The sequence below is a fragment of the Polyodon spathula genome, chromosome 17, assembly GCF_017654505.1.
Source record: "Polyodon spathula isolate WHYD16114869_AA chromosome 17, ASM1765450v1, whole genome shotgun sequence".
Taxonomy (NCBI): Eukaryota; Metazoa; Chordata; class Actinopteri; order Acipenseriformes; family Polyodontidae; genus Polyodon; species Polyodon spathula.
In genome coordinates, this window is record NC_054550.1 from 4,474,987 (window position 1) to 4,502,356 (window position 27,370).

A 27,370-nucleotide genomic window follows, 5' to 3' on the forward strand; every position below is an offset into this window, starting at 1 on the left:
ATGTTTTTAAGCATTTCTAAATGCATTCAATACAGCAATCGTTAGCCAAAACACGTTTATACCGGAACATTTACAGATGGCTTTCTCCGAAGTAAAGGTGTAACTTCTACACTACAGACATGTTATGATACACATCACACTATGTGTGCATCACAATACATGTGCTGGTCATCACGGGATGCTGTGTGTTATGTGGAACAAGACAAAACAATCAATAGGACCAATTTGAACTTCCAGGTCTTAATCATTTCATTATTTATTGATACCTATAAAACCTGGAGGAATTGACTCTTGCACCCCTGATATAAGATATAAATAATGTAAAGAAAGTATCAGGAATCACCAGTACACCCTAAACAGCCCCAGTCTCCGACTCCTTACCTGTTCTGCAGACCACGTGCGTCCACCCACTCCAGACCGCGCTGACCGCCGCCCCTTTGAAGAGCCGCGGGTGGATGCGGAGAGCCTGGCACAGGAAGGGCTCGGAGCTGGTCAGCTGGCCGTGCTTGTTACTACCCCACATGAACACCACTCCTTCCTCTGCAAATCAGGGGTTTTATGCATCAGTTAAACACCTGGGCACCCCAAAGCATCACAGTTCAGACCAGTCAAAAACTGATTTGATACTGGGACAGATCTGCAGGAATGTCCCTTTTTATTGGAGTTGGGGAAAGCACTGGGGATGCATTACCTGTAATAAAGACTTTAAAAGGTCTACCATCTAAAAAACCATATCTAATTGGAAATTGAAAAGTTGAACTGAACAATGACAGGACAGTGAAAGGGGTATTGATAATTTAGGGTAGGGTATTAAATAGATTTTAAAAACCTGGGGTACTACACCCTGAAAAATAAAAAAATATATATATATATATATATATATATATATATATATATATATATATATATATATTTTTTTTTTTTTTTTTTTTTTTTTTTTTTTTTTTTTTTTAAAAGCATTACCCACAGAAAAGTCAGCAATTTTCTGCTAATGAATACGTTACTCTCGGGCACAGGCAGGTGGCAGCAGAGACAATGGAAAGTGCTAACTAAGGAAGCTACACAAGCATTTGCAAATAGAACTGTGTGTCTCTAAACCCACTCACCCGAGAGACAGACAGAATGGCAAGCACCCGCAGCCACCTTCCTGATCTTCACATTCTCCAAACCTGCAAAGCAAACAAAAGCACTCAAGACAATTGAAATAAAACACGTTACTGTTACATGCACTGTCACCATTCACAGTGCGGAAACAAAGAACAAGCCGTTTGCAAGCAAATCTGAGCTCAAAAGATGCAACTGAAAACAAGTGAAGTGCCTTTACTGCCTCTCTTAACATGCAAACGGGAACATGGACTTACATGCTAAAAGCTGTTTTCTGTCAAAATGCAGTTAAAAAAAACAACGACAAGCAAACGTTTGCGTGACTAATTGTCAACCTGGAACAAAAAGTAATCTGATCTTGAAAACAGTGAGCACGTCTCTAACTTTAAAAAAGCCCTTCAAATGATTTCTAGCCTAGTTTGCAATTGCTTTGATCAGGTGCCAGTGTAACAAAGCGTATCCCCATGAACGACCTCTACTGCACATTTCCAGCATGAGGAACAACTGCCAACTCCAGTCAGGAATCAGCAGGGTGGTCACTACACATCCTGGCCATTGCTTACCTGGAACTTGACAGGGCTGCTTTGCAGCAAGGAATGCTGGGACAGGGTGGGGCTGCAAGCTCCGTTTAGCCTGAGCAGCCATGCCAGTGCCCCACTGATACACCCGACCAGCTTCTGCAGCAACAAAAACACATGAGTAAATCTAATCTTAGCCACAGTTATGTCATGTAGAGCCTCATGGAAACCACCAGAGGGGGCCAGAGGGGCAGACAGACAGAACTCACCTGTAACAGCCAGGGCATGCCTGAGTCCAGCAGATACCTCCACTACCTTCTCCGTCAGGGACTGGGGGAAACAAGAGCATGCTTTAAGTAAAGCTGATTTTAAAACCATCCTTTCACACCTGCCCACCATAATGTTCTAAATATGAAATATTCTCGCTTGTGAGGCTGGATTAAAAAAAATACTAATAAATATAGAGGGGTGGCTAATACATTGCATCACATGTGATACAGAAACGGGCATGGTTAAATCAGGCTGTCTCACACCTTGATGGGCATGGGGACCAAGCTGCCAGCTGGGTGATGAGGAACTCCAAGCTGCCCGAATGCATTGGAGCCACACGCTAAGACCAGGCCATCTCCTGGAGAGGGAAAAGAAACAGGTACTGATCACCTGGTTTCAGAAATGGGGGAGTCTCACCAATCACAATGCAGGGTTGTCTCACAGGAGCGGTTCATTGGCCTAGATGAGGAGACGAATGTTCTAACTCAGTCAGGGCACTGGGGTGAGCCGCATGGACAGTTTGGCAGTACCAGATGCCCACGATTGAAAACCAGCATTTCATATCGACAGCAGCAATTCAAAACTGGGCTTTCTTTTGCCAGCTGCTCACAATGCTGGCCAGGCACCATAAAAGCTTCTGCAATGCATGATGTAAGGGTCTGCCCAACAACAGCGCTGAAATCTCACAGTTCTAAAATTAGACAGAACGTTACAGAAGCTGGAGTGCTTATTTACTGTACTCGAACACTCTGGAACGGGATCGCTCCTCAGCCCCAGCACTCAGAGGCATTTAGGTTAATACTTTAATCTGACCACAAAGTGCTATAAATTTCCAGCCCTCCCTCAGTCCCAGGCTGTTCCCAGAGCTCGCAGCTCTTGTGTTTACTGCTGCCAGTTTTCCTAATCAACGTGTACAGTATGGTTGTTATTTTCTGTTTAATTTTCTAAACATTTAAACATGTTTAAACCTGTGTGGCTGGTTTCACAACCCCCCCCCCAACCAATCCAACTGCCTTACCTAAGGTAACAGTAGGAAGTCCCAGATTAGTGCTAATCGAGGTCTGTGAAACCAGCCCTTAAAGTTTAACACATTGGGAATGCGTGTAACCACCCAAAAAAAGCCATTTTCCTAAATTTCATAAATTATTGCAACATTGGCTACTAATGCATAAGACAGCAAGCGTAAATCACCTTGCACTCTACACCTCTTATGTAAACTATATTTGCATAAATTCTTCAGTATAATGCTACATGCATTGCATAAATCTTCTAACTGCATGCTTAGCATTGCACCTGCCAGCACCAGCACTTGTTAAGTCACGCTTTCTGAAACTCAGAAAAGCGCACGTCACGATCCAGACCGTCTATGTTTGTAATCACAGGTCCCTGCTTTTACTGTACTGTAGGTGCCGTACATGCGGCTTATCAGATACTGTGATCCCAGAAGCAGCCCCCTGGGACGCGAGTACCTGTGAGAATGAGAGTGAAGTCCCAGCCACCGGCCACCTGAACCACGTTGTGTCCACGGAGCGCAGCGCAGGGGGTGAAGAGCAGGGCGTCCACGGTGTGACCCAAACCCAGCTGGCCTTTGTTATTCTGTCCACACAGCAGCACTTCCCCAGCATCTTCACATGGAATCAAGCACAGCTGTTTACAAGGCAAGGCTACAGAAAACCAATCATTTTAAAAATGCTTTACCAATGTTTATATTGTGAGGGCTGCTCCTGGTAACGATTAGGGTTCCATTAAAAAAGTGAAGTTTTTTTTTTTTTTTTTTCAAAACTAGGGAGTACTGTGCTACACCAAAAAGGTGACGTGTTTGTGATTAGATTACAGCATGAGATGCAGAGCGACCACAATCGCGGTAAGAGGACCACCCACCTGTGACCACGGCACTATGCCCTCCACCCCCGGCCAGGCTCCTGACACCCCCCTCCAGGCACTGCCCCAGCCGCGCTCCCTCAGGCTGCAGAACGTCCTCTCTGTGGCCCAAACCCAGCTGGCCGTAGCTGTTGGCCCCCTACAAGTACACAGAAGCATGGGGGGGGTTGTGTTTGAAACAAGTGCCAAACTAAAGCTTTTCCCAACCCATTTTATTAACACCTGTAGCTTTACTAACGTTTGTACATGCACTGCTCGTACCACACCCATATAATGACATTTAACGTTGTAATTCCCTCTGTGTAATGTGAGTTCGTTTCGTACGCACCCAAGTGAAGAGACAGTGAAGTTCGGACCCCGAGCTCCGGCCTGCCATGGATGTAAACAAAACACATGTGGCGCCCACCCAGCCACACTTCCGCATCTCACGGAAGTGGATTTACGCATGCCCTGTCTCCCGTGTGGTTGACATTGTCCTCCACATTGAATGTGGCAAGGTGGCACAGTCAGTAAAGTATTAGGTGAAGTGTTGTATTGTATTATTAAGTTTTCCTTGTGCCAAAAAGGCGTGAAAGGGCAGGTTCTTACAAAAAGGGAAAACTGCAAGAGTTGAAAAGTAGATCAAGAATATAATTGCATTTAGAATGTTCTCAATGGAAGAATACAGGAAGCCTGTTTTGCATAAAACTGAAAATGACTGAGGGCGATGCAGCTTTAAATTACTGTCTGTTATGAAGAAATTGCTGCTGGACCTGCCTGGTGAGTTTGCATTGGCTGATGACGTGTCATGTGTTTGTTGTTTTGGTGAACCAGCGACTCGCCATGTGACACGTGCTTCTTTTCAAACTGCTGCAAAGGCAAAACCAGAAATAATGTCATTGTGTTTCCCACCTGTAGGGGGCAGTGGTTATGAAAGCAAGATGGTTCCTGGATAGTAGCAGTCGGGTTGGGAACCTCAATAAAGTGGGTTGATTTAAGCAGATCAAGCAGGCTTCCTTTATTAGAGATTGGCACATACATTTTCTCAGTCTTTTCCCCACACTTTTCGCAGACTATGCTTTACCACGCTTAATCCTGTATTTTACCACGTACTCACTGTGCTTTACTACACTTTGCTATGTTTTTACCAAGCGCTACCAAGGATGCAAATAAGACTCCCATTCCAGGTTTTAATACAAGCTTGATTAGCCACAGTCTATGTGAGTGTGTGTGTGGATTTGTGTGTGTGTTTGTGGAGTATGTGTACAATATGTGTGTGTGTGTCTGCATGCACATGTTGACTACACTTGCCTCTACCATTTCCATGTCCAAGTAAACAAGAGTAAAGCTTAAGGTCAAGCTCAAGGCCATTTATAAATCCCTTTCTTATAAGATTTAAGTGTGAGACAAAGCTCCCTAAACATGTTCTCAGACAAACTGGCTTAGCAGCACCTTGCAATATGCAGTCTGAGCGTTTGGCTGTGTATCTGCTCGCTGTATCATGACAGAGGTGTGTACATGGTACACCACTGAGCACCAAGCAGCCACTTTTAATAAAAAGGTTATTTAATAGTGAAAGACTGAGTGAGTGTTGATTGCAGTGCATGTTGCCCCTATGTCAGTCTATCGTTAGTGATCTTTTAGTTTTTTTTCACACTTATTACAAAGTGCTGCGCATCAGGACCTGGTCTACACTCTGGTGGATGTGTGATATGTGTTAGAAATTCTTATTCTCATTTTTATTGGATTTCACACCTTTCAGCATGTTGAGCATAGCAATAAATAAATAAATAACTGTGACCAATGAAAAACAGTTTCCAGCATTTTTTTTATTTTTGTATTTATTTTACATCATGAAAAAGCAGAAAAAAGCAGAACATTGTCAACCTATACTTGCTGAATCTCTTATGTACATAGGAAAATACAATACATTACTCAGATAAACTGAAACTAAACACTACTGGCATTTCACTAGTATGGAGTCGAAACCCCCATTCTTTACCCACGTGGAAAGAAAATACGATTTCAATATATGTTTAAAAATATACTGAAAATGTATTTCAATATGGTCTTTTCATTTACTGCATTTAAAATACAGGTTCACCATTTGTATTGTAAAGCTACATATACTTCATGTATAAAATAATATATTGAAAATTACTTTCCATATGGGATATGAGACACTGCCACTTCTGGAAGGAGCTGTGGTCACAGTTTGCCTAAAGCGAGTTACTGAGAATGCAGTGAGCACAGCGCTATCGTATCTCACAACTCTTTGATTTTGTGTCACAAGGCAGGCATGCTGCCTTGGACCCAGGATCATTGGGTGTGCAAGGAATCATTTGTTGTGGCTAAAATTGCTTCACCTTTAAGATGTAGTTTTGTAACGTAATTTCTGTGACTCTGTTGTGCATCTAGTGATTAGTTTTGGCCCCAAAGTGTGCATTTTCAAAAAAAAATTGTAGGAGCTTTACACATTTCACTCTTTCACAGTATATTGTTAAATATTTGTTTTTCGGATAGGAAAGGACTATTCGATTGTCAGTGAGAAGTAAGAACCACTTTCTTTTAAAGGTAAAGCCTGTGAATATCCTTCATTTTTTTAAAAACTACAGCTGAAGCCGATGCATATTACTCAGCACACGCGTTGCAATGGCTTACCACTGTGCTCTGTGCAAAAACGTTTCCACAAACACATAATATTTATCTTATAGCTCAATGTCATCTTTAATAAAGCGAATGAAGTTCTGTACAAGGACAGACCCACAGGAAGGTTCAACAGCCTATAAACATTCAAAAGGTGCAATATGCAAGCCGTTGGTTATCCTTGCTAAATCGTGGCAGACTTGGGGAAACTATCGTCAGTAATCATTGACCACGTATGACTGGCTTAGCGTATCCATCACATAATGTATACAAGCTTTGCTTATTAAATATTGACAGATGGTATTATCAAAGTGAGAATGATTGTCAGTTACCATTTGTCCACATCATTTATTATACATGAGACCCAACACTGTGCTAGCTTTGGAGGCTCCCTTTCTGTAACCACTCAGCTATTTCACTTAATGCTGAAAAGAATCAGACAAGCCAACTTGGAGCTTGCAGGTGCAACACGCTGCTTCAATCGGTCCGGTCCAAATGTGAACTCTTGAGTTCTGGGGTGGAGTGGTTTTTAAAGGGTTGAATATCTGCACTCACTCACACACATACACACGTATGTGTTTATATATAGTTTATAAATTATATTATATATATATATGTGTGTGTGTGCTAACATATAGGCCTATATAATCTTTACGGATATGCAAAAAATAAATATTGGCGCTGAACCGCATTGACTTTTTAAGATGCCCATCAGCACCAGCTGTGTACGCTAGTAAAATTGAGGGAAGGGAAAAGAAGAGATTGTGCCAGAGAGTAGCGGGATGGGGGCCCTGAGGGAGAGCATGGAGAGAGTTGGGAGAGCTGTGCCTTTATAGAACTTTACCACGGTAAAAACACGCATGGTATTTACTGCTCTTTACAATGTCAATGTTATTTTGTCACCACACTTTGCCATAAAGAACTGCCTTTCACCATGCTGTCACTGTGCTTCTACTAAGCCTTCTTTACTTTTTCACTAAAGTTTAAGGGACAAGCCGTGATGGACTGCAGGGCGCGTTCTCATTCTCAAACTTTACTTATGCTTTACCATGCCACAGTAAGCTTTTGAAAGGGCTATGGAGAAGGGGAGGCTGAAGGGGAGTGAAGGGAAACAGGAAGAGGGGCAGAGATGTTACAGGAACAGAGGGAGGGGATGGGGGGGGGGGGGGGGGGGGGGGTCAGACCCCCAGCTGCTTGTTCATCCTGCTGAGGGCATCGCTGACGATGTCAAGCTCGTGCCGCAGATCCTTGACCACGGTGGTGATGCTCTTGGTGTCCTTCAGGATCTCCACGCTCTGTGTGTAGGGGTTGTAACGCACACTGAATGGCCGCTTGATGGTCTTCGCAAACTCCCTGCGCGCACAGAACAAAACACATTTGCACGTTAGGCACGGCTGAGTTTCATGTCTGATTATGTGTTTTTTTTACTCCTACTGTGTTTTATGTTGTTTGGGAGTTGTGAGCCTCTTGCCAGGTTGTCATTGTAAATGAGAATTTGTTCTCAATTGACTCATCTGGATAAATAAAGGTTTTGATTGATTTACACTGACATTGGGCAAGGGGCGGAATTGGGAAGGACAGCAAACACAAGTATGTTGATGTAGATATACAAAATAGATCCATGCAAAGACCATGTACGATTACCAGATGAATGAAAGAACTGAGAGATGGATAAATAGATTTTTGCATACAACACCAATCAGTTGATTTACTATACTTGTTATAAATAAATGCAATCCTGTCATGTATGTGGGTAGGAGCTTATGCAGAAGGAGTTCCCCTAGAGGCCTATTCTGTATGGTGGGGATGGAGAGTAGAGAAGTGCTGTAGACCCGTTCATTGTACTCAGACCTCCCCTTCTGCGTAGGTGCAAAGCTGCCCTCACCTCATTTTCTCCTTGGCTTCCTCAAAGCTTTCTGACACAAAGTAGACATCCTGGAAGGTGGTGATGATGCACTCTTGTTTGCAGGTGACCTTGGGGTCGAACAGCTTCACTTTGGACTTCCCGGAGAGAGCATGCTGCACCGAAAGAAGGGCAAAGGAATATTAATGACACCTCAATATATGGGCTCATTGAAAGGGCAGGAATGCCTTGGCAAACCCAGTAGGGGTGGTGAAATCAAAGGTATGCACCTGTGAGCTAAATGTCTAATTACAACCCCGAGTTCTGTATGCGATTCCAAAAGCAAGAATTAAGATTGGTAACCGTGTCCAGTCATTCACAGCACAATGAGCTGTATTTATAAAGCCTTAGGATGAGTTCACAGCTAAACCTCTATCAATACGATGTGTGCCTGCCTTTTAAATCTGTTTTTTTGCTCCAGACAAAAAGTTCAGTGTTCTCTTCAAAAACAAGTATTTAAAAAAATAAGCTCTGTGATTAGTCCTTCAAAGAACCATTTTGTAATATACTCGCACAAGTGTCACTAAGTAAAAACACTGTTATAAACAAACTAAGGTGTTTGCGACGCTGCTGTACTCACTTTGAGTTCACTGATTGAGGACAGCAGGCCGGCGCCGTACGCTCTGAGCTGCCCCTCCTGCTTGCACAGGCCGAACTCCACTGTGAAGAAGTAGCACTGAAAACAAGAAGCACACGCAGAGGTGAAGAGGCAGATATATACAGATAGCATCACTATCGGTCTACATGTTTTTATTTTGTTTTATCTTTTTAATAGAAGTAGTTTCTTGCCTGGCCCCCAAAAAACTCAGGAGGCCAGGTAATAAATGAGTCTGCATATAATTTGATATATATATTATTTGTCTTACTGAAGTAATAATAATAACAATACCAAGGCAGCCGTGTGTTTGCAGTGTTTTGAAAACCAATCCCGTGGCTCTCTAACTCACTGTTGCCAGTTTCTGCACAGCCTCGTCCGAGGCCCCGAGAGAAGCCAGTCCGATCTCCTGGGAGAACTGGGCGAAGCTCGGCTCGGCCAGCAGGGGAACATGACCCAGCAGCTCGTGACAGGTGTCTCTGAAACAGCAAGACACACTTCAGCACATGTGCTCCAAACAGGGACTACTCTAAATACTCATCGACCTGAATACCACTGCTGTTTATATCACTGTGTCACAAAGACATATGAAACCGAGAGGTGCCATCAGTGCTTGTCCTGTACTTAGTAGCTGGTAGATCTCAAAGCTTTGTCAAGTAAGGTGTTAAAAGATCCTTATGATTCAGACTCAACAACATGGCTAGGTAATGCTTCTTTGTCTGTACTTGTTTTACGATGCATTGCTATTGCTTTGCTACATCTGCAGTAGTGAGGAATGGACATACAATACAAGTCTGAGATCAACAACGTGCTGGATTATAATCGCCTCTCCCAGTCTTGTAATCCTAAAAAAGAAGGAATGCAACCCTCCTAAAGCTGTATAGCAATGCAGGAAGAAGTACTCACGGCTCGGGTGTGTAGAGCGGGTCGGAGCTGTGCCGCACGTACTGAGTGCAGTGGAAAACTCGGAACGCCAACCCTGCCAGGAAATCTCGAGGAGACAGGTACCCCGCCACAGGCCGGATAGTAAAACCTGTGCGGTCTGCAACACACAAAGCAATTGCCCTCACACGCTGCATCTGAACTATAGTTAAATATTGAACAACAGGAGAAGCCAAGGAGCTAATTTAGAGAGGTCAATTAACATTCCAATCCAGTTAACAAGGACAGAGAACAAAGACTCAATGAAAAAACAAACAGGAAGCTCCTCTCCCACTCTGTCCTCGTAGAGAATCAAGGTGGTGTTGTGCTCTCCACATTCAAACGACAAAGAAAGAGATCTAGAGAGACATCATACTGGCAGTTTGAAACATGACAATCGAGGACTCGTGAGATGTCCTCTCACAGCTCCTTACCCTTGAGGAAGCGCGAGACGTCCTCGAGCTGCGGGATGTTGTCCTCGCGGAAGCCGCAGTGCTTGGTGAGCAGAGGCAGGTTCTTCAGGTACTCCCGGCAGGCATGGTTGGGGTACAGCTTGTTGAGTTCCCGAAACACCGTGCTCCACGTCTGCACCTCCTCCTCTGTGAACTCAATCCGAGGAATGGGATCGCCACTGGGCAAGCAGGTAGAGAGAGAAGGGGTTTAACCACTGTGACCAATCTCTCTACTCAACATGGACCGCACAATATTCACTGATTCGGTGTTAGCTCCCTGTATATCAAACTTCTCTGCATTGCAATAGCTGCTTTCAAGATTCTAGATTCTAGACATTTCTGGGTTTGAAACATTGTTATGTGTGTATATATCAAATGTTTTTTTTTAAATCTTACCATTTGTAGCTCATTGCCAGGTCTGCAAAATACTTTCTCCTCTTCCTGTAGACATTGTCTTTAAAACCCTAAATATAAAAAGCAATTATTTGAACAGCTGTCATTCACACTGATAAAAATTGTAAATGCTCTTAATTATGTCATTTAACCCTTAATTTAATCATAACCAATTGAATAGGGAAAGGCTCTGGGCTGTCCAATTGAGTAATCAAAGGGACTGGACTGTAAAATATTGAAGTGGCCATAAGTGAGTTCTTCTGCAGGAGGTACAGAGCTTCATAGAGCCAGAGGAAGAAGATGTACTTACAGGGTGATCTGCATCCAGATCAGAGCCGTACATCAGCACTCGATTTGCACATTTATCTAAATCAGAGATCCTCTTGGGAAACCACGGCATGCTCTCCATAACTATAGAAACACATAAATGAACATCGTCATCTCTCAAAGCTTTAAAAACATGTAGAATTGAAGGCATTCGGCTTCATTGCGACTCTCTTCAGTGTGAGTTGACGGTTCAGCCTCTTTAAGATTCGGGATGCATGGTATGATTGTGTCACGGGAAGCAGCAGAGACGGGGTCTCTCACCATCGTCAGGGAGGCTGGAGTTGTCCGGCGGGTTCATGGACACAACGTTGACGTGAGAGCAGAGGAGCTGGATGATCTCGTTCAGCTGCTCCCGGTTGCTGTCGCAGTCCACGAAGATCTCAAACTCTGAGCTTCGCCTTTTGGACTTACGGGACTCGATGTGCACCAGGTTTACGTGTTTCTCCTGCAGAAAAAAACAAAAAGCCGCAAACCTCTCAGAACAGGACTGGGTGGAACGACCTAAAACCTAATCCAGAGACTACATAGCTCACAGGTTAAAACAACAAAATAAAACCCTTGCTAAGGTTGTGCTCTGTAGCTTTGAGGCACGGACGAGAAAATAAAGAAATAAAAGGAAAGTGCAGAAGAAAAGCTGCTTAAGTTTTGTTTATGGATGAGAATGGAATCAGCTGATTGTCTGTTGTTACATACAGAAGGTAATCTCGGGGTCACTGCTCTACATCCAGGTTAGGTCTGTAGTGGCTAAATATCTGTGACTAATGGTAAAAGAGAGTAGGGACTTAGTCTGTGATTTGGTGGACTGAATAAATAAAACTCTGGTACAGGGGATGATATAGATGAGATGGTTTGGAATGTAAACCTCTATAAACGTCATCAATCCATGCACGCCCTACATGACCAGTTGACCTGTGTGCTACAGCTATTCTATCCACTAGTGAATGTAGCTCTTTTGGAGAGCTCTGCAGAGCACCCAGCTACTAGGAGTTTGTGTTCCAGTCACAGCCACCAAATAAAGGTGTTATGATCACTACTCCTCTATCCAACAAGAAAGAGGATAGTGGACACAGACACAGGACAGCTTGGGTGTAGGTGTGAGGTATAAATGTGGATGACCTCGGAATACATAACGCCTTTCGAACATTGATTACCTGAAAGAGCTTTAAAGCTTTCACCAATCCGCCAACCTCATTCTTCAGCGAGAAAACCACCGAAGCCCTTCCCCGGTCCAAGGAGGTCGTCTTATTCTCTTTATTTTCCTCAATCTTGCAGAAGTTGGACTTGTTTATCTGCACCAAAGGGGCACCAACAAAAACAAGACAATGAGTGACTTGCGGTCTGAGCAGCTCATGAGCCCTGTGCGGTCCAGCAGGTGAGACGTATTCTTTCAAGCAACCTTCACTTCCAGCACAACCCTCTTTTTTTAATCACATCCTGCTTGCTTTCCATTGAACTACTGAAGGCCCTGACTTATATGGTTCAAGGCAAAATAAGTAAATAACAGTTAGCTGGAAGAGGAAATGGGACAGTGCCAGATTGAGCTGGGAGAGAACGTGATCCCACCACGCCCTGATCAATAACCCAATCAGTTGTGATCAGATCAATGCTTCTACCATTGAATAGGATAATGGGCTTGCATTGGGACGTGGTGCTCATTGCATTGTTGACTCCATGTGAGGTACTGCAGCATGTTCACTTGCAGGGCAGTGCAGGGCAGTTATAAGACTCAGATGACCATACTCACAAAGCATTTAAGTTTTAACTATTAGTAAAAAAAAAAAAACGAATTTATTTTAAGCTCTTCAATATCAGCATTGTGTTTTCATTTTTTTTAAGTGGTGATAACATGGTGATACATGCTTTGTGAACATGCCAGAGAACCAAGAAATACACATTCTAACCTCAGTGACTACACCCAGCTGAAAGATTTGGATACAAGATATACCTATTTACAACAGCTTCGTTCTATTCTATGGGCAGGAGCAATACGCTGGTAAATTTAATTTTAAAAAGCACCTACCTAGATAGCTGTTTTGCTTAAACAAACACAGGCAGTTATCGGGGCAATAGGCTGATGTTTTAATTAGCAGCTTGACAGTAGAAGTAGCCTTGGCTGTGTAAATTAAGATTGATCTGTTTGCATGCACCGTGGTACGTTATCTGTTTAATTGCGATATACGGCACTTTAATACAGTGTACACGCTTCGTGTTAGCCTTTCTACGTTTCTCCGAAGGGACTGAATGTTACACAATGCTGTTTGTAGAATAGCCAGCCGCTCGGAAATGCGTTCGAAGGATTTCAATAGGCTCTAGAGCCTGACGCTTATTTAAACATGAACTTTAATAAATCATGAAGCTCCATCTTCCGAGTGAAAAGTAATCAAATTGATTATTTATTTAAAATGCCATTTACTGGGTTGATAAAAAAAAAAAAAATCAATAACCAAAGAAAGAATGCTAAGGTAAAGAGCATTTGCATTCATTATAGGTTGCTTTAGTAAAGAAAAACACTGCTAATGTTAAAAGAAAGATTTGCGTGTCTGAACCCACGGTTTGTCTTCTTTTGCAACAGTAGCTGATGTCATCTCATCAATAGGAATTGTGAATCCGGCGCCAGGACTTTAAAATAATGCAACGTGCTCTCCAAATGAAGTTAGTGTGTAGATAACTTGTTTAACGGGAGCGACAGCAGGGTTTCGCTGTTGGATTAGGCGTACAGGTAAATTATTTTACTGGCTATTGTTAATGATAATGAATGAAATCTACCGTAGCCCAGGGCTGATTAATACACATTAATTAATTAATTGATTAGATAGTTATGAATGGAAATATATTATTATTATTATTATTATTATTATTATTATTATTATTATTATTATTATTATTATTATTATTATTATTCTTTAATTAATTCATTCATTTTTAGTCTATTGCTAGAATTTCGGTTATATTCGAGGGATAGCACCGTGTTTGTTCGGTTGAGAAGCTATAATAGTTCAAATGCGTTTCCACTTTGTTTCCCATTAATCTAATTAGATAATAGACGTCATTGAAAGGCTTATAGTGAGACATATAATTGGATACATATTTTATTAAAATGACATTATGATTTCTAACTGTAAATTACTATTAGTAGTAGAGGCGTTGTCAGCAATGTTAATAATAATAATAATAATAATAATAATAATAATAATAATAATAATAATAATAATAAATGTTCGGACATACAATATAGTAAAATAAATATAAAAAATAAAGTTACTGTTAACCATATAGCAAAACAAAATAGCACAGCGCTAACCAAGATCATGCAGCAGTCTCTTGACACAGGGGTGGTACCGACAGACTGGAAAATTGCAAACGTAATACCGATCCACAAAAAGGGAAACAAAACTGAACCAGGTAACTACAGACCAGTAAGCCTGACTTCTATTATATGCAAATTTATGGAAACTATAATAAGATCCAAAATGGAAAATTACCTATATGGTAAAAAGGGTCCTGGGAGACAGTCAACATGGTTTTAGGAAAGGGAGATCGTGTCTAACTAACTTGCTTGATTTTTTTGAGGATGCAACATCGATAATGAATAATTGCAAAGCATATGACATGGTTTATTTAGAGTTCCAGAAAGCTTTTGACAAAATCCCGCACAAAAGATTAATTCTCAAACTGAACGCAGTTGGGATTCAAAGAAAGGCATGTACATGAATTAGGGAGAGGTTAACATGTAGAAAACAGAAAGTACTGATTAGAGGAAAAACCTCAGAATGGAGTGTGGTAACCAGCGGTGTACCACAGGGATCAGTATTAGGTCCTCTGCTATTCCTAATCTACATTAATGATTTAGATTCTGGTATAGTAAGCAAACTTGTTAAATTTGCAGACGACACAAAAGTAGGAGGAGTGGCAAACACTGTTGCAGCAGCAAAGGTCATTCAAAATGATCTAGACAAGATTCAGAACTGGGCAGACACATGGCAAATGACATTTAATAGAGAAAAGTGTAAGGTACTGCACGCAGGAAATAAAAATGTACATTATAAATATCATATGGGAGATACTGAAATTGGAGAAGGAATCTATGAAAAAGACCTAGGAGTTTTTGTTGACTCAGAAATGTCTTCATCTAGACAATGTGGGGAAGCTATAAAAAAGGCTAACAAGATGCTCAGATGCATTGTGAAAAGTGTTGAATTTAAATCAAGGGAAGTAATGTTAAAACTGTACAATGCACTAGTAAAACCTCATCTTGAATATTGTGTGCAGTTCTGGTCACCTCGCTATAAAGAAGATATTGCTGCTCTAGTAAGAGTGCAAAGAAGAGCGACCAGAATTATTCCGGGCTTAAAAGGCATGTCATATGCAGACAGGCTAAAAGAATTGAATCTGTTCAGTCTTGAACAAAGAAGACTATGTGGCGACCTGATTCGAGCATTCAAAATTCTAAAAGGTATTGACAGTGTCAACCCAAGGGACTTTTTCAGCCTGAAAAAAGAAACAAGGACCAGGGGTCACAAATGGAGTTTAGACAAAGGTGCATTCAGAACAGAAAATAGGAGGCACTTTTTTACACAGAGAATTGTGAGGGTCTGGAATCAACTCCCCAGTAATGTTGTTGAAGCTGCCACCCTGGGATCCTTCAAGAAGCTGCTTGATGAGATTTTGGGATCAATAAGCTACTAACAACCAAATGAGCAAGATGGGCCGAATGTCCTCCTCTCGTTTGTAAACTTTCTCATGTTCTTATGTTCTTAATGATGCAGTTCAGTGGTGCACTGTGTACTTAGCACATAGAGTTGGGTCTCTAAGGCAGATCTCGCTTTCTAAGTCGTTGAAATTGTTTCCTTCTAACAGGTAGCATTCTGCTATTCAGAGAAGCCGTGGTGTTTGTAGCCTATCCCATTGTATGTGGTTCCTACCTCAGAGCAAGATTGAAACTCAACTGAAGGCACGGCACGCTGTTTATCCCGCCAAAACGGCCGAGGACTCACTTTTGCGTCGTACCACTTATCACGCACTTCATAAAAACTAAAACAACTGCGTGACAAAACAATGCGTTAATGGAAGACCGTCCTGGCTTGCTAGACGCGTTGTAAGCATCGCCAGTGAAGAAGCTAGCTGCCAGCTCTCGCCTACGGAAAGCCGGGTGCACTAACAATGACATACGTACGTATAAACCTCGTGTAGTTATACTATTTAAAAAGGGCTCCTTTTGAAGTCAGGCACAACCACGTGACTCTGGAACTCTTCGCCCTGCAGTGGGTGTGGCCGCTCCGTTAACCAGACCGAGCACTGAAAGAAGATCTTTATTTAGCGCGCCTGTCTGCTTTACGCATGGGGTTGGTATGGGATGCACACAATTGCCTGCATGTCCCCGCGTTTCCTTGCTTCGTGGTAAACGTTAAAGATACATCCCAGTGCATTGCTACCCACACCATGCCCCGGGTTATTTAGTGGGTTAATTAAGGCGAAGTTATGTCTGGCGTAATGTAATCTCGTTCCAAGCACAGGTAAACCAATTATTACCCTCTACTTATCGAAATCTGTTACACACGTGATTAAGGACCTTATCCCCTGGCCGAACTGTAATTAATTAGCCGAGTACAGTTACTTGGGTTCAGTCAGCTCGTTTCATGCAATGCTGTAGCCTATGCAATGATTGTTGGTAACATGTTGCGCTGCAGCGCCCGTCAGCTTTTCCTCTGTGTTACATAGTGTAGTGCAGTAGTCTATCAATCGGTATCATATTACACAAACGTTCATTTTCTTTTCCCGTTATATAATCAGCTAGAACAGTTTCCGCACGACATTGGTGCAGGGCGGAGGCTAAGGGAGAACAGGTGACCCCACACACCGCAAACCAACAATCTAACCACAACACAAAAGAGCCGGGCTCCTCTGCATTCGTGGTTATAGAGCTTTTAACCTCATCTCATCTCACAGACAGAGGACAGAATCCACAACGTCCGTGCAGCACACAACTCCATCTATTTTATTATTATTATTATTATTATTATTATTATTATTATTATTATTATTATTATTATTATTATTATACATGTATTTATAAAACTCATAATTTTTGTAACTCAGCAGAATCCCTAATATATGGTCGGGAAACCCGGTTTCAGGAGAGTTGTGGATCTATCTATCTGACCTTCTTAGTGCCGTGACTTTGCAGTTTTGTCACGGGATTGAGAGCACAAATCCACTTTACTGAGAAACCTGGCAAGCTTAATCAGACTCACAACAACCGCCTGGCAAACCCGCGAGTCTCTTCACATTCAAAGCCTTGCTTTTTACCGTTGTTGATATTGAAAAGTTTTTTAAAGTCTCAAAATAGATATGTAGTAAGAGCGTGGGTGGAATTAAACGTGGCTAATGTATTAAAGGGGTACTGCGTTTCCACACAGTGAGTAAAACCCACAATTGATCATGTAGATAGATCCAGATAAATCGACTATTACAAAGCGTTTTAACAATTGCAATATGTGTTCAATACGACTATTTTAATAGTCATCATACGCATTTTTTCCCGGTGTTTGGTTAACATCAATTGCACAGCTATAAACGCTGCCACATTTTCCAAGAACGTGTAATTTTGTTAGATTTAGTTGTTTTTCTTTAATTATAAACGCGATAGTGACCACATAATAATAAACACGCGTTATTAAAGTTGAAGCAGAAAGCGCCTTTACCTCATTGTTGAGCTGCTTTTCATCAAAGGCTGTGTTCATGGAGTCGAAAGATCTTCCTCTCCTCGGTCCATCAGTCCGGCTGGAGTACATACCGAGGTGTTTCTGTAAGAGTTTGTGGTTTTGATGATTTGTGAGTGAGTGTGTGAAAGCAATCGTGTTAATAGTTTAGCCGCGGCTCTCTGGTTTGTGCTCTGCGCGCTCTGCGTTTCGGTATTTATGGAGAGACATTCAGCACGCAGAGCTATGATCCCCCAATCCCACCCCCTCAAAGCAAATGGAAAAGATGCAACACAGCCGCGTCATTAACAATGTACCTTAATTTCAATTCTTGCACCACATCAAAACAAATATAACAAGAAGAAGACGTAACAGCACGATGACGAAATTCCCTTTCTCAAATAAATATAAATGAATTGAACATAATTGAATCGTGAATCGTTTATTAGACCCATTTTTTCTCCTATAAACGATTGAAGTTATGTGTCACAATAAAAAAGGAGACACATTCGTGTACGTTATTTAAACTTCCGTTGGATGATTTTTTTTAATTGTTCATTTTAAATAAATAGCCCATACATGAGCGATATAAATAGCCTAAGTGAAAATAAAGATAATGTCGTAGACGCGTATCTGGGTTTCATGTATCAGGAATAGCTTCGTTTGTTCTAATGATAAGGTATTGTTAAAATGTCCTGGAGTTTAATGGTACCCATACAATGCGTGCCTTACATTGTTAATTGCACATGTACAATTTAGAATGTACCTCGTCCAATCCCAGACCAGTGAATAAACGTGTGTATAGATTAATAAAAAATAATAATTAAAAAAAACTGATAAAGACCACAGTCAATACAATCACTGAGAAATGAATTATCTGTGGCAATCCAGCATTGCCGTATTAAGGTGGTCATACAACCGCCCGATGGCTCTATTTTAGGAAAGTGTAGGTTAGTTGTTATTGGAGCGAGTCTTAGTTCATAAAACATTTAACTTTGTTTGAAATCTGTTTGGATCGATCGAAACTTGTTTAATGTATCCATTTGTTGTCAAGCATGTGAACATTTGAATACACGTGTAACGAAGGAAATGAATGGCACTTGAAAAGTTTTCCACCAAAAACTGTAAAAGTATTTTTGAATACGTTATGTTTTGAATAAGACTTTACTTGTGGTTCTGGTTGAGACTTTAGGGTCATATGTGTCGTTAATTAGTTTAAATTAAGGACATCGCAACTTGTATGCAGGTGAGAATTTTCACAAAGCATGTAGTCTAAGCTATTTATTTATTTATTTATTATTATTATTATTATTATTATTATTATTATTATTATTATTATTATTATTGGAAGAATACAATCTACAATACTATACAATATTATTATGGATATTACTACTAGTATTACTAGTTATTGATAGTAGTTGTCATATCTTTTGTAAATTCTAATGTATGTATTAGATTCTTCTTAGATATATATAGATATATATATATATTAATATATATATATATCTATATTATATATAATATATATAATATATATATATATATTCATGACCAATGTACCATAATGTGCAACTCCAAAAGACACTGTTGATATTTTCTGTAGAAAATAGTGTTAGTATTATATTTTTAGATTATTATTATTATTATTATTATTATTATTATTATTATTATTATATTATTATTATATTATTATTAATAATAATAATAATAATAATAATAATAATAATAATAATAATAATAATAAATTAGTATTTTAATGCACTTCTCCGGCGTGTTGCTCATGAGGAAGTTTTTCTATTTTCTTCCCTGCCGTAAACCTTAATTAAATATATAGCGGGTTCATTCATTTTGACACCGCGTTATCAGTTCCACTGAGACGTGTATCAGCCCGGGTTTGTGTACTTCTTTAACTGCTATTCATTGCGGCTTCCTTACGTGCATTCTGCAGGAAGTGCGTTTGCTCAATGGATACAGTTTGTCAGTGGTGTAGCAGTGTTAACTACGTGTTTATAAGCACTGACACCGTCATGTTTGCGCTTTTCATTATTAATATGGGTAACACAATTAGCTCTGTGGAACAAAGCACATGGAAGCTGAGGGAATGGGGGTCTGTTTACAGTTACAACGGACACATTACTGTTTTACTGTTAATTAATAATCTTAATTAAATAAAGCTGGGTAGTTTTACCAGGTCGTCGATAAACCAATACACTAGTCTTCATTTTGAAGCTATGGTACTGGTATTCGATCCGTATGAGTGCTAATCGATAATGCCATGGCTGTTTGTCTCTCTCTCTCTCTCTCTCTCTCTCTCTCTCTCTCTCTCTCTCTCTCTCTCTCTCTCTCAACAGGTTTATTCATCGTGAATGGAACTCTGACATTAGTCATTTGAGATCATTCTTCCAAACGGAAAAATAAGATAAAACATGACAAAAAAGGTGTAGAAAGACAGCTCGGTTTTTAAGTTGTTTTTGTGTACGTTCTTAAATGCCAAGGCCACTTCACAGTGGGCTTGCCGGAAGCGAGTATCACAGGAACCGGGCGCTGTCCAGTACAGTGGTGCTGAAACCTGTTTTTAAACCGCGCATCGACAGTACTACACCATAGCTATTTAGTCCAAAACTTCATCAGCACGATATTACGTTAAGAAATAACGCTACCAACCCCGGCTCCATTAAGATACATTCTTAGTTATTCTGTGGCTTTCCTCCCAGTCTGCATCACACAGTAAAAATGCCCCTAACAGCATTCTACACTGATACCAAAGCGGTCCATTAGACAGATACACGACTATTAATTAAATATGCACCTTGTTGGCGTGTCTCACTGCAGCTTGCTATGGTTTTATTAGCAATAAAAATAACAAGACAGCAACTGAATTTAATGTCCCCAGAGCCTTTTGCATACTTGCCTGCTATTTATAATAAGGAATGCATCCTGTAATGTATTTTCACAAACACAGACAGGATTTCAATCACCACTGCATAATGTTTTATTCTTTATGTCTGTCTTACATCTGACTCCCATAATGTAAGACCACACTTGAAGATTTGTGGGTTTATTGTAATGCTGTATTTTAATAGTTCCTACTGTATTTATATGGTGTTTTCACACTGGAGGTGCCAGGTATGGGCTTACCACTCATCTGTCTGCTCCAGACATTTCAAACCACATTTTCCTGATGTGGTCAAGCAGTCTGCTGCAATAAAAAGTGTGAGGGATGCAATTTCCTCAGTGATTAAGCAAGACCAGAACTCACTCATAGGTAAAACAATAAGAACAGGATGTTGAAGAAGGCATTGGCAGAAACATTTGGCTACTTGACTTTGTTTCTTATACCAAAACATTGGCTCAGTGAAGTGTTGTTCTATTTTGACCACTCGTGTAGATACTCTCTGTCAATCGAGCAGGGGAGACTCAGGTTATCCCCAGACAGGGCTTGGGAGTAAGTGCCATCAAGCAAGTATAAATAGTTTGTCTCTTCCCAGACTAGGGTGGACGATTTCTGGGCAACAGTCGGGAACTCACCCTGTCAAGAGAGCATAGATAACAAAAGCAATCATTTGCCAGAAGCAAATCATCACACATCCATGAATCTGATCTCCAGTCTCCCAAAGAACAAAAGCCTGTAGCAACACTACCTTGGACTGTGATCTAGATAGATCTGAAGCTTAGTACTATAGGTTTGGGGTCTGCACACCACATTACTGGGGAACCTTTAATGTACCATGTCACCTGGTCCCCAGGACCTCCATGCATGAAAAGCAGATAAACAGCACAGTGCGATTTTCTCATTGATTCTTGTCAAATTAGATTAGAAATTGAGAAACGTTATGTTTTGTGATTGTATGTCTTTTTCACGGCACAGCACATACCTTTAGGAGCACCCTGTCTGCCCACCAGGCAGCTTGAGTGAAGCTCAATGCCAAATCTCTTAAGCCTGCCGCTCAAATACAGTTTGGGATCTAAATGTATCTCAAGAGATGTGGTGACTGTCCAGTACTCAATGGGGGCTGTTTTTGCTGATGAGGTGAGTGGCTGCGTCCTGCAGACCTCACCTCAATCCACTCCAATCCAGACTCAGATTAGAGCATTAGTTACTGTGTCATGTATCTATTGGTGTGTGACAACAACACTTAGGGCTCTTACACAGATTCAGTGAGCAGTGCAGGCTTTCTTCATGTACTTTCTCAATTCATTGGTCCTGTTTGCTAGCTTTTGTAATAATAGGAAATGGACTAACCTGGCATCTTAAAAAGCCTTGTTGCCTCCCATATTTATTCCTATCCAGTATATTGTGTAGTGAAATGCACAGAAGACAATCATATAACACAAAACAAAATCTAGGGCAGGGATTGTTTTTTTTGTTTGTTTTTTTGTTTTGTTTTTTCAACTGAGGGGTGACAATAAAATTCTTACAAAATGAAAGCTTGAAAACTTTACAGCATGCATGCTGAAGGTTCGATAAGAAGTTATGATGTACAGGGATTAAAGCAAAGTGCTCTTGAGAATACAACATGATGCCATAAGAGAAAAGGAAATGCACTGGTAAGACGCAATGTGTGAGGGAAAGGCAGTATTATCTTGTATCTTTTAATGATGCAGATAAACAGGCACATGATAATCAGTATTCAGTATTTGGTGTGCAGTAGATGGAGGTATCCACACATTTAAGACACTGAAATCATTTTAAAAAATGATTGTGTTTGTTTTGTTATAACATTTTACCAGCTGCAATGGCTCAGCAGAATCACCTTGCCACCATGAATTCAGATCCCATTTATATGTTCCCTTCTTATTACCAGTGAACTCCCAGCTCCGCTGTACAGGTTTCTAAAGCTTATAGATATTACAGTAAAAAGAATAGCAATCCTAATCCCTATACAGATGGGATTATTACAGCCTAATGCTGCCCTTGCTGAGGCTTGTTCATTAATTCTGATGTATGTAAAGTCCTCACGATGCTATCCAAGTACAAGGGTACGGCACAAAGACTCTCACTGAAATCCATAGCTGGACTTCAAGCTGTCACGGCTCTTGCCCACCTCTCTACATTTGATTTAATTACACTGATCCAGACATTTAATAAGCAGGGAAAGGGGCCAAATAATACATGCAGAAGTTATTTACAGAAGTTTTGTGCATGATAATCGCGTGTTCGTATTAAATCACTCTTAAGAAAATTTGGGGCACATTGTCAAAGCATTTACTATTGTCTTTAATTAAACAGTACCTTGTAATGTTACAAAACTGCTAAAGAAATCTGAGGGTGCTAGTAATACTAGTTATATTCATAGTAATATTAGTAATATTTAAGTCAGTGTATTCTGCAAACAGGTCTTTTCTGTATTTGTATAGTAACTGTTGATCCAATAAGAGTATGCCGATATAATTACCTGTAAATTGTGTTTTCATGACTTGAAAATGAACCAGAAAACTATTACACTGTACCTTGTGTGTAACCAGACTGCAACCACACCAGCTTATATATTGCCTTTGTGATGATTGTTTGACCTAAAACAAAAAAAAAGCATTCAACTTTACTAACTCTAACTAATGCCAACCCTAGATCTAGCCCTAGCCTTAACCCTAGCATTAATTCTAATCCTAAACCTGACTCTCAACCTAACCATAACCCTAGCTCAAATTCTGACCCTAAACCCTATTATAACTTGTCTCTCACCTCATCCCATGGTTGTTTGATAAGGTAATATATTAAAGATCCACACTCAGGTGCGTCATTATTGGTGGGAAAAGTTTCATCAGCTACGAATGCATTCAGAGTCTGATTCTTCACATTGCCGGCCCCTGATCAAATCAAATGGGTTTGTCCGACCAGTTATGAACATGAACAGGAGGTCACATATTCATATTTATTTACCATTATCTTCTGGTAAGATTTTTGTTTTGTTTCATGTAACATAAAACAAGCACTAAAGCTGCTTTATGCTTTGAAGTTCACGTTGCCCCATTGGGGGTGCATGATTATTAACCCATCGGTGCTTCTTCTGATCGTCTGCCAGCAAGCCACTAAATTAGGTGTCCATACAAAATCCAGTTCCTCTTTGTAATCTCAGGCATCTGTTTGCAGAATAAATCCCAAGCCTGGAGTGTTTGCTCTAGCTCTGTTTGACAAAGTTATATTACCTCTTTTATGCCGGTGTACACAGTTATATTTTTTTACGAAGGTCAATTGCAATCTCCTGTTGATGAGAGATCTGTGTCACATGAAAGCCAGTATGAAGTAACTCATGCATTTAATCTGTCCTGTGCAGCAGTGCACCAGGCAGCTGGTCAATGCTTAGCCTCCCAGCCCAAGTTCATGGGGAGTAGACAGGAGGGCTGAAGAACAGCTGCTTCACAAGTTAAACAGTTCAAACCCAAAACACTTGCTGCCATCTATGATGTTTCAAACTCTTCTGAGCGCGGATTTCGATCTGCACTGTCCTCCCCCAAGCAAATGCAATTACAAATGATGTTATTGCATGTTTTTACTGAAAGATATCCGATGTTATTGCATGTTATTACTGGACGATATCTGATGTTATTGCATTACATTACTAAAAGATATCCAATGTTATTGCATGATATTTCTGGACGATATCTGATGTTATCACTGAACTTTTAATTTGGCACTTGGCAACCTGACCGCAAAGGAATGTTGCGAAATCTCTCAGAAAAATCTCTTTAAAAAAATAAAAAAATAATTTATATATATATATATATATATATATATATATATATATATATATAAGAAGGAAATTATCTTCATAGCCCTACAGAGTGACTGATTTAAAATAATAAAGCATTTCGTATTGTATTTAATTATTAATAATATTATTATAATATTTTAAATTTAAGGCAGTAATTAGCGTTTTTTTTAACAGAATTGCAAAAAAAAAACCAAGATACGCACTTCTTTTTTTTTTTTAATGGATGACAGCATACAATGTACAATGAACTTCTGATGAACACAAATACAAGCTCTTCTGAATATTCAGTTAAGAATAGGATTAATAGCAAGCGTTAGCCTGCATGGGATAAAGAAGTGGACCCTGTGTGCTCAGAACAGCCTGAAGAGCTCTCAGCTGTGTGCCCAAGAGCAGCTTCCAGCTCTCACTGCTCAATTAGCAGCCTTGCTTACCCATATCATTACAGCACAAAAGCACGGCCTCTTTTATGTTCCTTATTGGAAAAACAAATACGCTGTGGCTGCACCTTCTCCTATATTTACACATACAATTAATTGTCTACTGCCCACCGACACAAACCTTTTTTTAATCTCGGATTCATGACTTCAAACAATCTTTCACACGATCTAAACAACACTGATTGACGCAAATCCAGGCTTTGCTCACCTACTTGTATTATAAAACACAATCATAGAGTTTGTGGTGGGTTTGAACTCAGGGCTCCAGGGGTAATAGGTTATTGTGCCTACCCCAGAGTCACCAAGACCTCAGTATTTAACAGCATCACACAAAGCCAACGAACACACTCACAATACACTGCTGCTCATTACCTGACCAAGAATCTGTCTGCTTTCATGCAAACCTCGAAAACAGAATGTGTCAAAAAGGGAAAATTAATTAAGCATATGGGTTTGTTCACCTAAAAAAAAAATGAAAGAAAATAAAGCTGCCTTATTGAATCCTCCCCCGCTTCAGCGCTGCCATTGTTTGGGTTGCTAAGGTAGAAGGCAGTCCTGGCTTTAACTATCTGGGTGACAGCTCAATGGACCGTGTCCCTTTTCTCTATAGACCTTTGTTAGATGAACCGACACAAAAGTGGATGTTTTCCTACAGCAGGAAGAAAGATCAGCAGTCACTGTACATCCTGCAGTCACAGCTGCACCAAGAATAACAGGGAACAAAGGGATTCTGAAAGAACAGCCACAAACATTAACAGACTTTTATTTGTTTGATCTATCGTACAAGCATCATCGTAGACATTATCCTTCTTTTTGACATCCCTCTAAAGTTTATCATTTTCATTCTGCCTTTCTCCACAATTCAATGTGTTTTTTTAATGCCTTGGTTGTAACCCCTATTCAAACTGCAGCCGTGATGTAGTTGCAGGTACTGATCAAACACGCGTTCACTGGAGCTGCGGCTGCACATCCCTGGTTTGTCCTGGAACAAACAAAGCAGATCTTTCCTTGGAAGCACTTTATTAAATTACAATGGCGCATTTATAATGCAGCCCAGAATAAACCAACATCTAAAACAAGAAAAAAGCCAATGACGCACACTGAAGCGTAAAATTCAGGGACTTGATTTCTCCACGGAAACCTCTTCTGGCAATAACGCAGTCTGTCAGGTAGGGCAGGAGTGCAGAATGCAGTGCGTAATGCACACGCTTAAGACCTGTCAGTTGATCAGTCAGTCAGTTGTAATTGACAGATCCAGTTCTAGTTGCACTTGCAGAATGGATACCCGCTTTGTGTCCCGTGTGTGTTTGTGTGAGATTGGGTTTCAGTGACACTCGCGTCCTGAATCCTCATATTTGCACAAGTCCTGTCATTTCAGTGATTAGCTCCGTCCATCGGTTGCCCACGCAGTTGGCAGAGTCTGTCAAGGATTTTGCGGGAAGATCATTTTAATAGTTAATAGTAAAAGAGTGACAATTTCAAAATAGTGTAATATTACCAATGATTTAAAATGTATTTGAGCAATTACTAAGAATGTAGGGTGTGCGGTATCTTCATCCGCTAGCCCTTCATTCATGGACTTTCGTCCACTTCGAGAAAATCAACACAAAATGACCAAAGTCCCAGGACAATGCCAGGCAGGAGGTATTGAGCGCAGTATTTAGGTACTCTCCCTCTCTCTCTCTGAGTCCAGCCAGTCCCTTTATAACTTACTTTTCATGAAAACTAAAAGTTTTGTCAGCCCGCTCCCCCTTCCGAATTATTTTACTATGGAATTTGACAAATGTTCCCCACACGCCACCTCACATTAACCTGTTGGTACGTTTCTGGTTTTTGAAGCCGACAGAGAAAGATGTTGCTGGAGGCTGGAGGCTGGAGGCTGGAGGCTATTGAGATTTAAGGGCACCTGGATTCCGAGTTGCTCTAATTGATTGGCACTGACAGCTAAACAAAAGGTTCCCTTTTCCTGTTGTTCAGTGGATGCTTTCAGCTGCTGTGTTTGTGCACACACCAGGGGAGGACAGGGCGCTAGCTAACCATCCCTCCGTCAACCCTGAGTAAACCCTGAACTGAGAGATTTGGAGCAGACTGGATTACAAGGAACGTTTATATGCTGCGCCAAACAGCAAGCGACTTGTAGAAATATGAGGCAGAAGGGACAGCCCTGCCTCTGAGCTGCTTAAGAGTTAAAGCTCCCCACTGTAAAATTTGCCCCACCGCGACAAGTAGGTGGTTTAGAGAAGTTCCTGTTTGAAAACAAATAACCTCTTAGAAAGCCTCACACAAAAGAATAAAGAACTGATCATTGCTCTTTATCTCAGGTCTGCAACTGACTTAAAATATGACAAAGCAAATAAGGTTACCCCCAAGTTTGTAATACAGACAGTTCTGCCAGTAGGGAATAACATTATCAGATAGCTTAAGGGGTTAATTATGTAGACATGTCATAAAATCTGCTAAGCAAGGTTTGGCTTAGTTAGTACTTGGATGGGAGACCATTTGGGAACACTGCTGTAGGCATTATGATTTT

General features: G+C 40.7%; 3 protein-coding genes across 5 annotated transcripts in view; all 3 read right to left on the reverse strand.

Annotated features, from left to right (window-relative positions):
• sergef (secretion regulating guanine nucleotide exchange factor) overlaps window positions 1-4,187 on the reverse strand; it is a 28,361-nt gene extending 24,174 nt beyond the window's left edge. For all 3 annotated transcript variants that reach the window (XM_041276934.1, XM_041276933.1, XM_041276935.1), the window contains exons 1-8: window positions 4,102-4,187; window positions 3,774-3,912; window positions 3,362-3,517; window positions 2,156-2,250; window positions 1,892-1,952; window positions 1,668-1,781; window positions 1,107-1,169; window positions 382-540 (exon numbers count right to left, since the gene is read on the reverse strand). In XM_041276934.1, the coding sequence (XP_041132868.1) occupies window positions 382-540; window positions 1,107-1,169; window positions 1,668-1,781; window positions 1,892-1,952; window positions 2,156-2,250; window positions 3,362-3,517; window positions 3,774-3,912; window positions 4,102-4,149 (835 nt within the window). In that variant the 5' untranslated portion in view covers window positions 4,150-4,187. The remainder of the gene's footprint in view (window positions 1-381; window positions 541-1,106; window positions 1,170-1,667; window positions 1,782-1,891; window positions 1,953-2,155; window positions 2,251-3,361; window positions 3,518-3,773; window positions 3,913-4,101) is intronic.
• Window positions 4,188-5,573: 1,386 nt separating this feature from the next.
• Window positions 5,574-17,896, reverse strand: tph1a (tryptophan hydroxylase 1 (tryptophan 5-monooxygenase) a). The gene is made up of 11 exons (XM_041276944.1): window positions 17,691-17,896; window positions 12,141-12,278; window positions 11,251-11,434; window positions 10,973-11,073; window positions 10,666-10,733; window positions 10,252-10,448; window positions 9,803-9,938; window positions 9,249-9,375; window positions 8,882-8,977; window positions 8,284-8,417; window positions 5,574-7,751 (listed from the first exon to the last, which is right to left on the reverse strand). The coding sequence occupies exons 1-11, from the start codon at window positions 17,778-17,780 to the stop codon at window positions 7,577-7,579; spliced, it is 1,446 nt and encodes a 481-aa protein (XP_041132878.1). The 5' UTR covers window positions 17,781-17,896; the 3' UTR covers window positions 5,574-7,576.
• Window positions 17,897-21,057: 3,161 nt separating this feature from the next.
• LOC121330084 (Hermansky-Pudlak syndrome 5 protein-like) overlaps window positions 21,058-27,370 on the reverse strand; it is a 10,647-nt gene continuing 4,334 nt past the window's right edge. The window contains exon 7 of the mRNA XM_041276351.1: window positions 21,058-21,219. Within this exon, the coding sequence (XP_041132285.1) occupies window positions 21,058-21,219 (162 nt within the window). The remainder of the gene's footprint in view (window positions 21,220-27,370) is intronic.

Bases quoted from the DNA above. Each gene is read 5' to 3' on its own strand.
- tph1a (XM_041276944.1), bottom strand. From the start codon at position 17,780: ATGTACTCCAGCCGGACTGATGGACCGAGGAGAGGAAGATCTTTCGAC. The intron at 12,279-17,690 runs GTAAAGGCGCTT...CCTTTGGTGCAG, and splicing joins AAAAGCAGCTCAACAATGAG to ATAAACAAGTCCAACTTCTG. The intron at 10,449-10,665 runs GTAAGATTTAAA...CTGCTTGCCCAG, and splicing joins CTGGCAATGAGCTACAAATG to TGGCGATCCCATTCCTCGGA.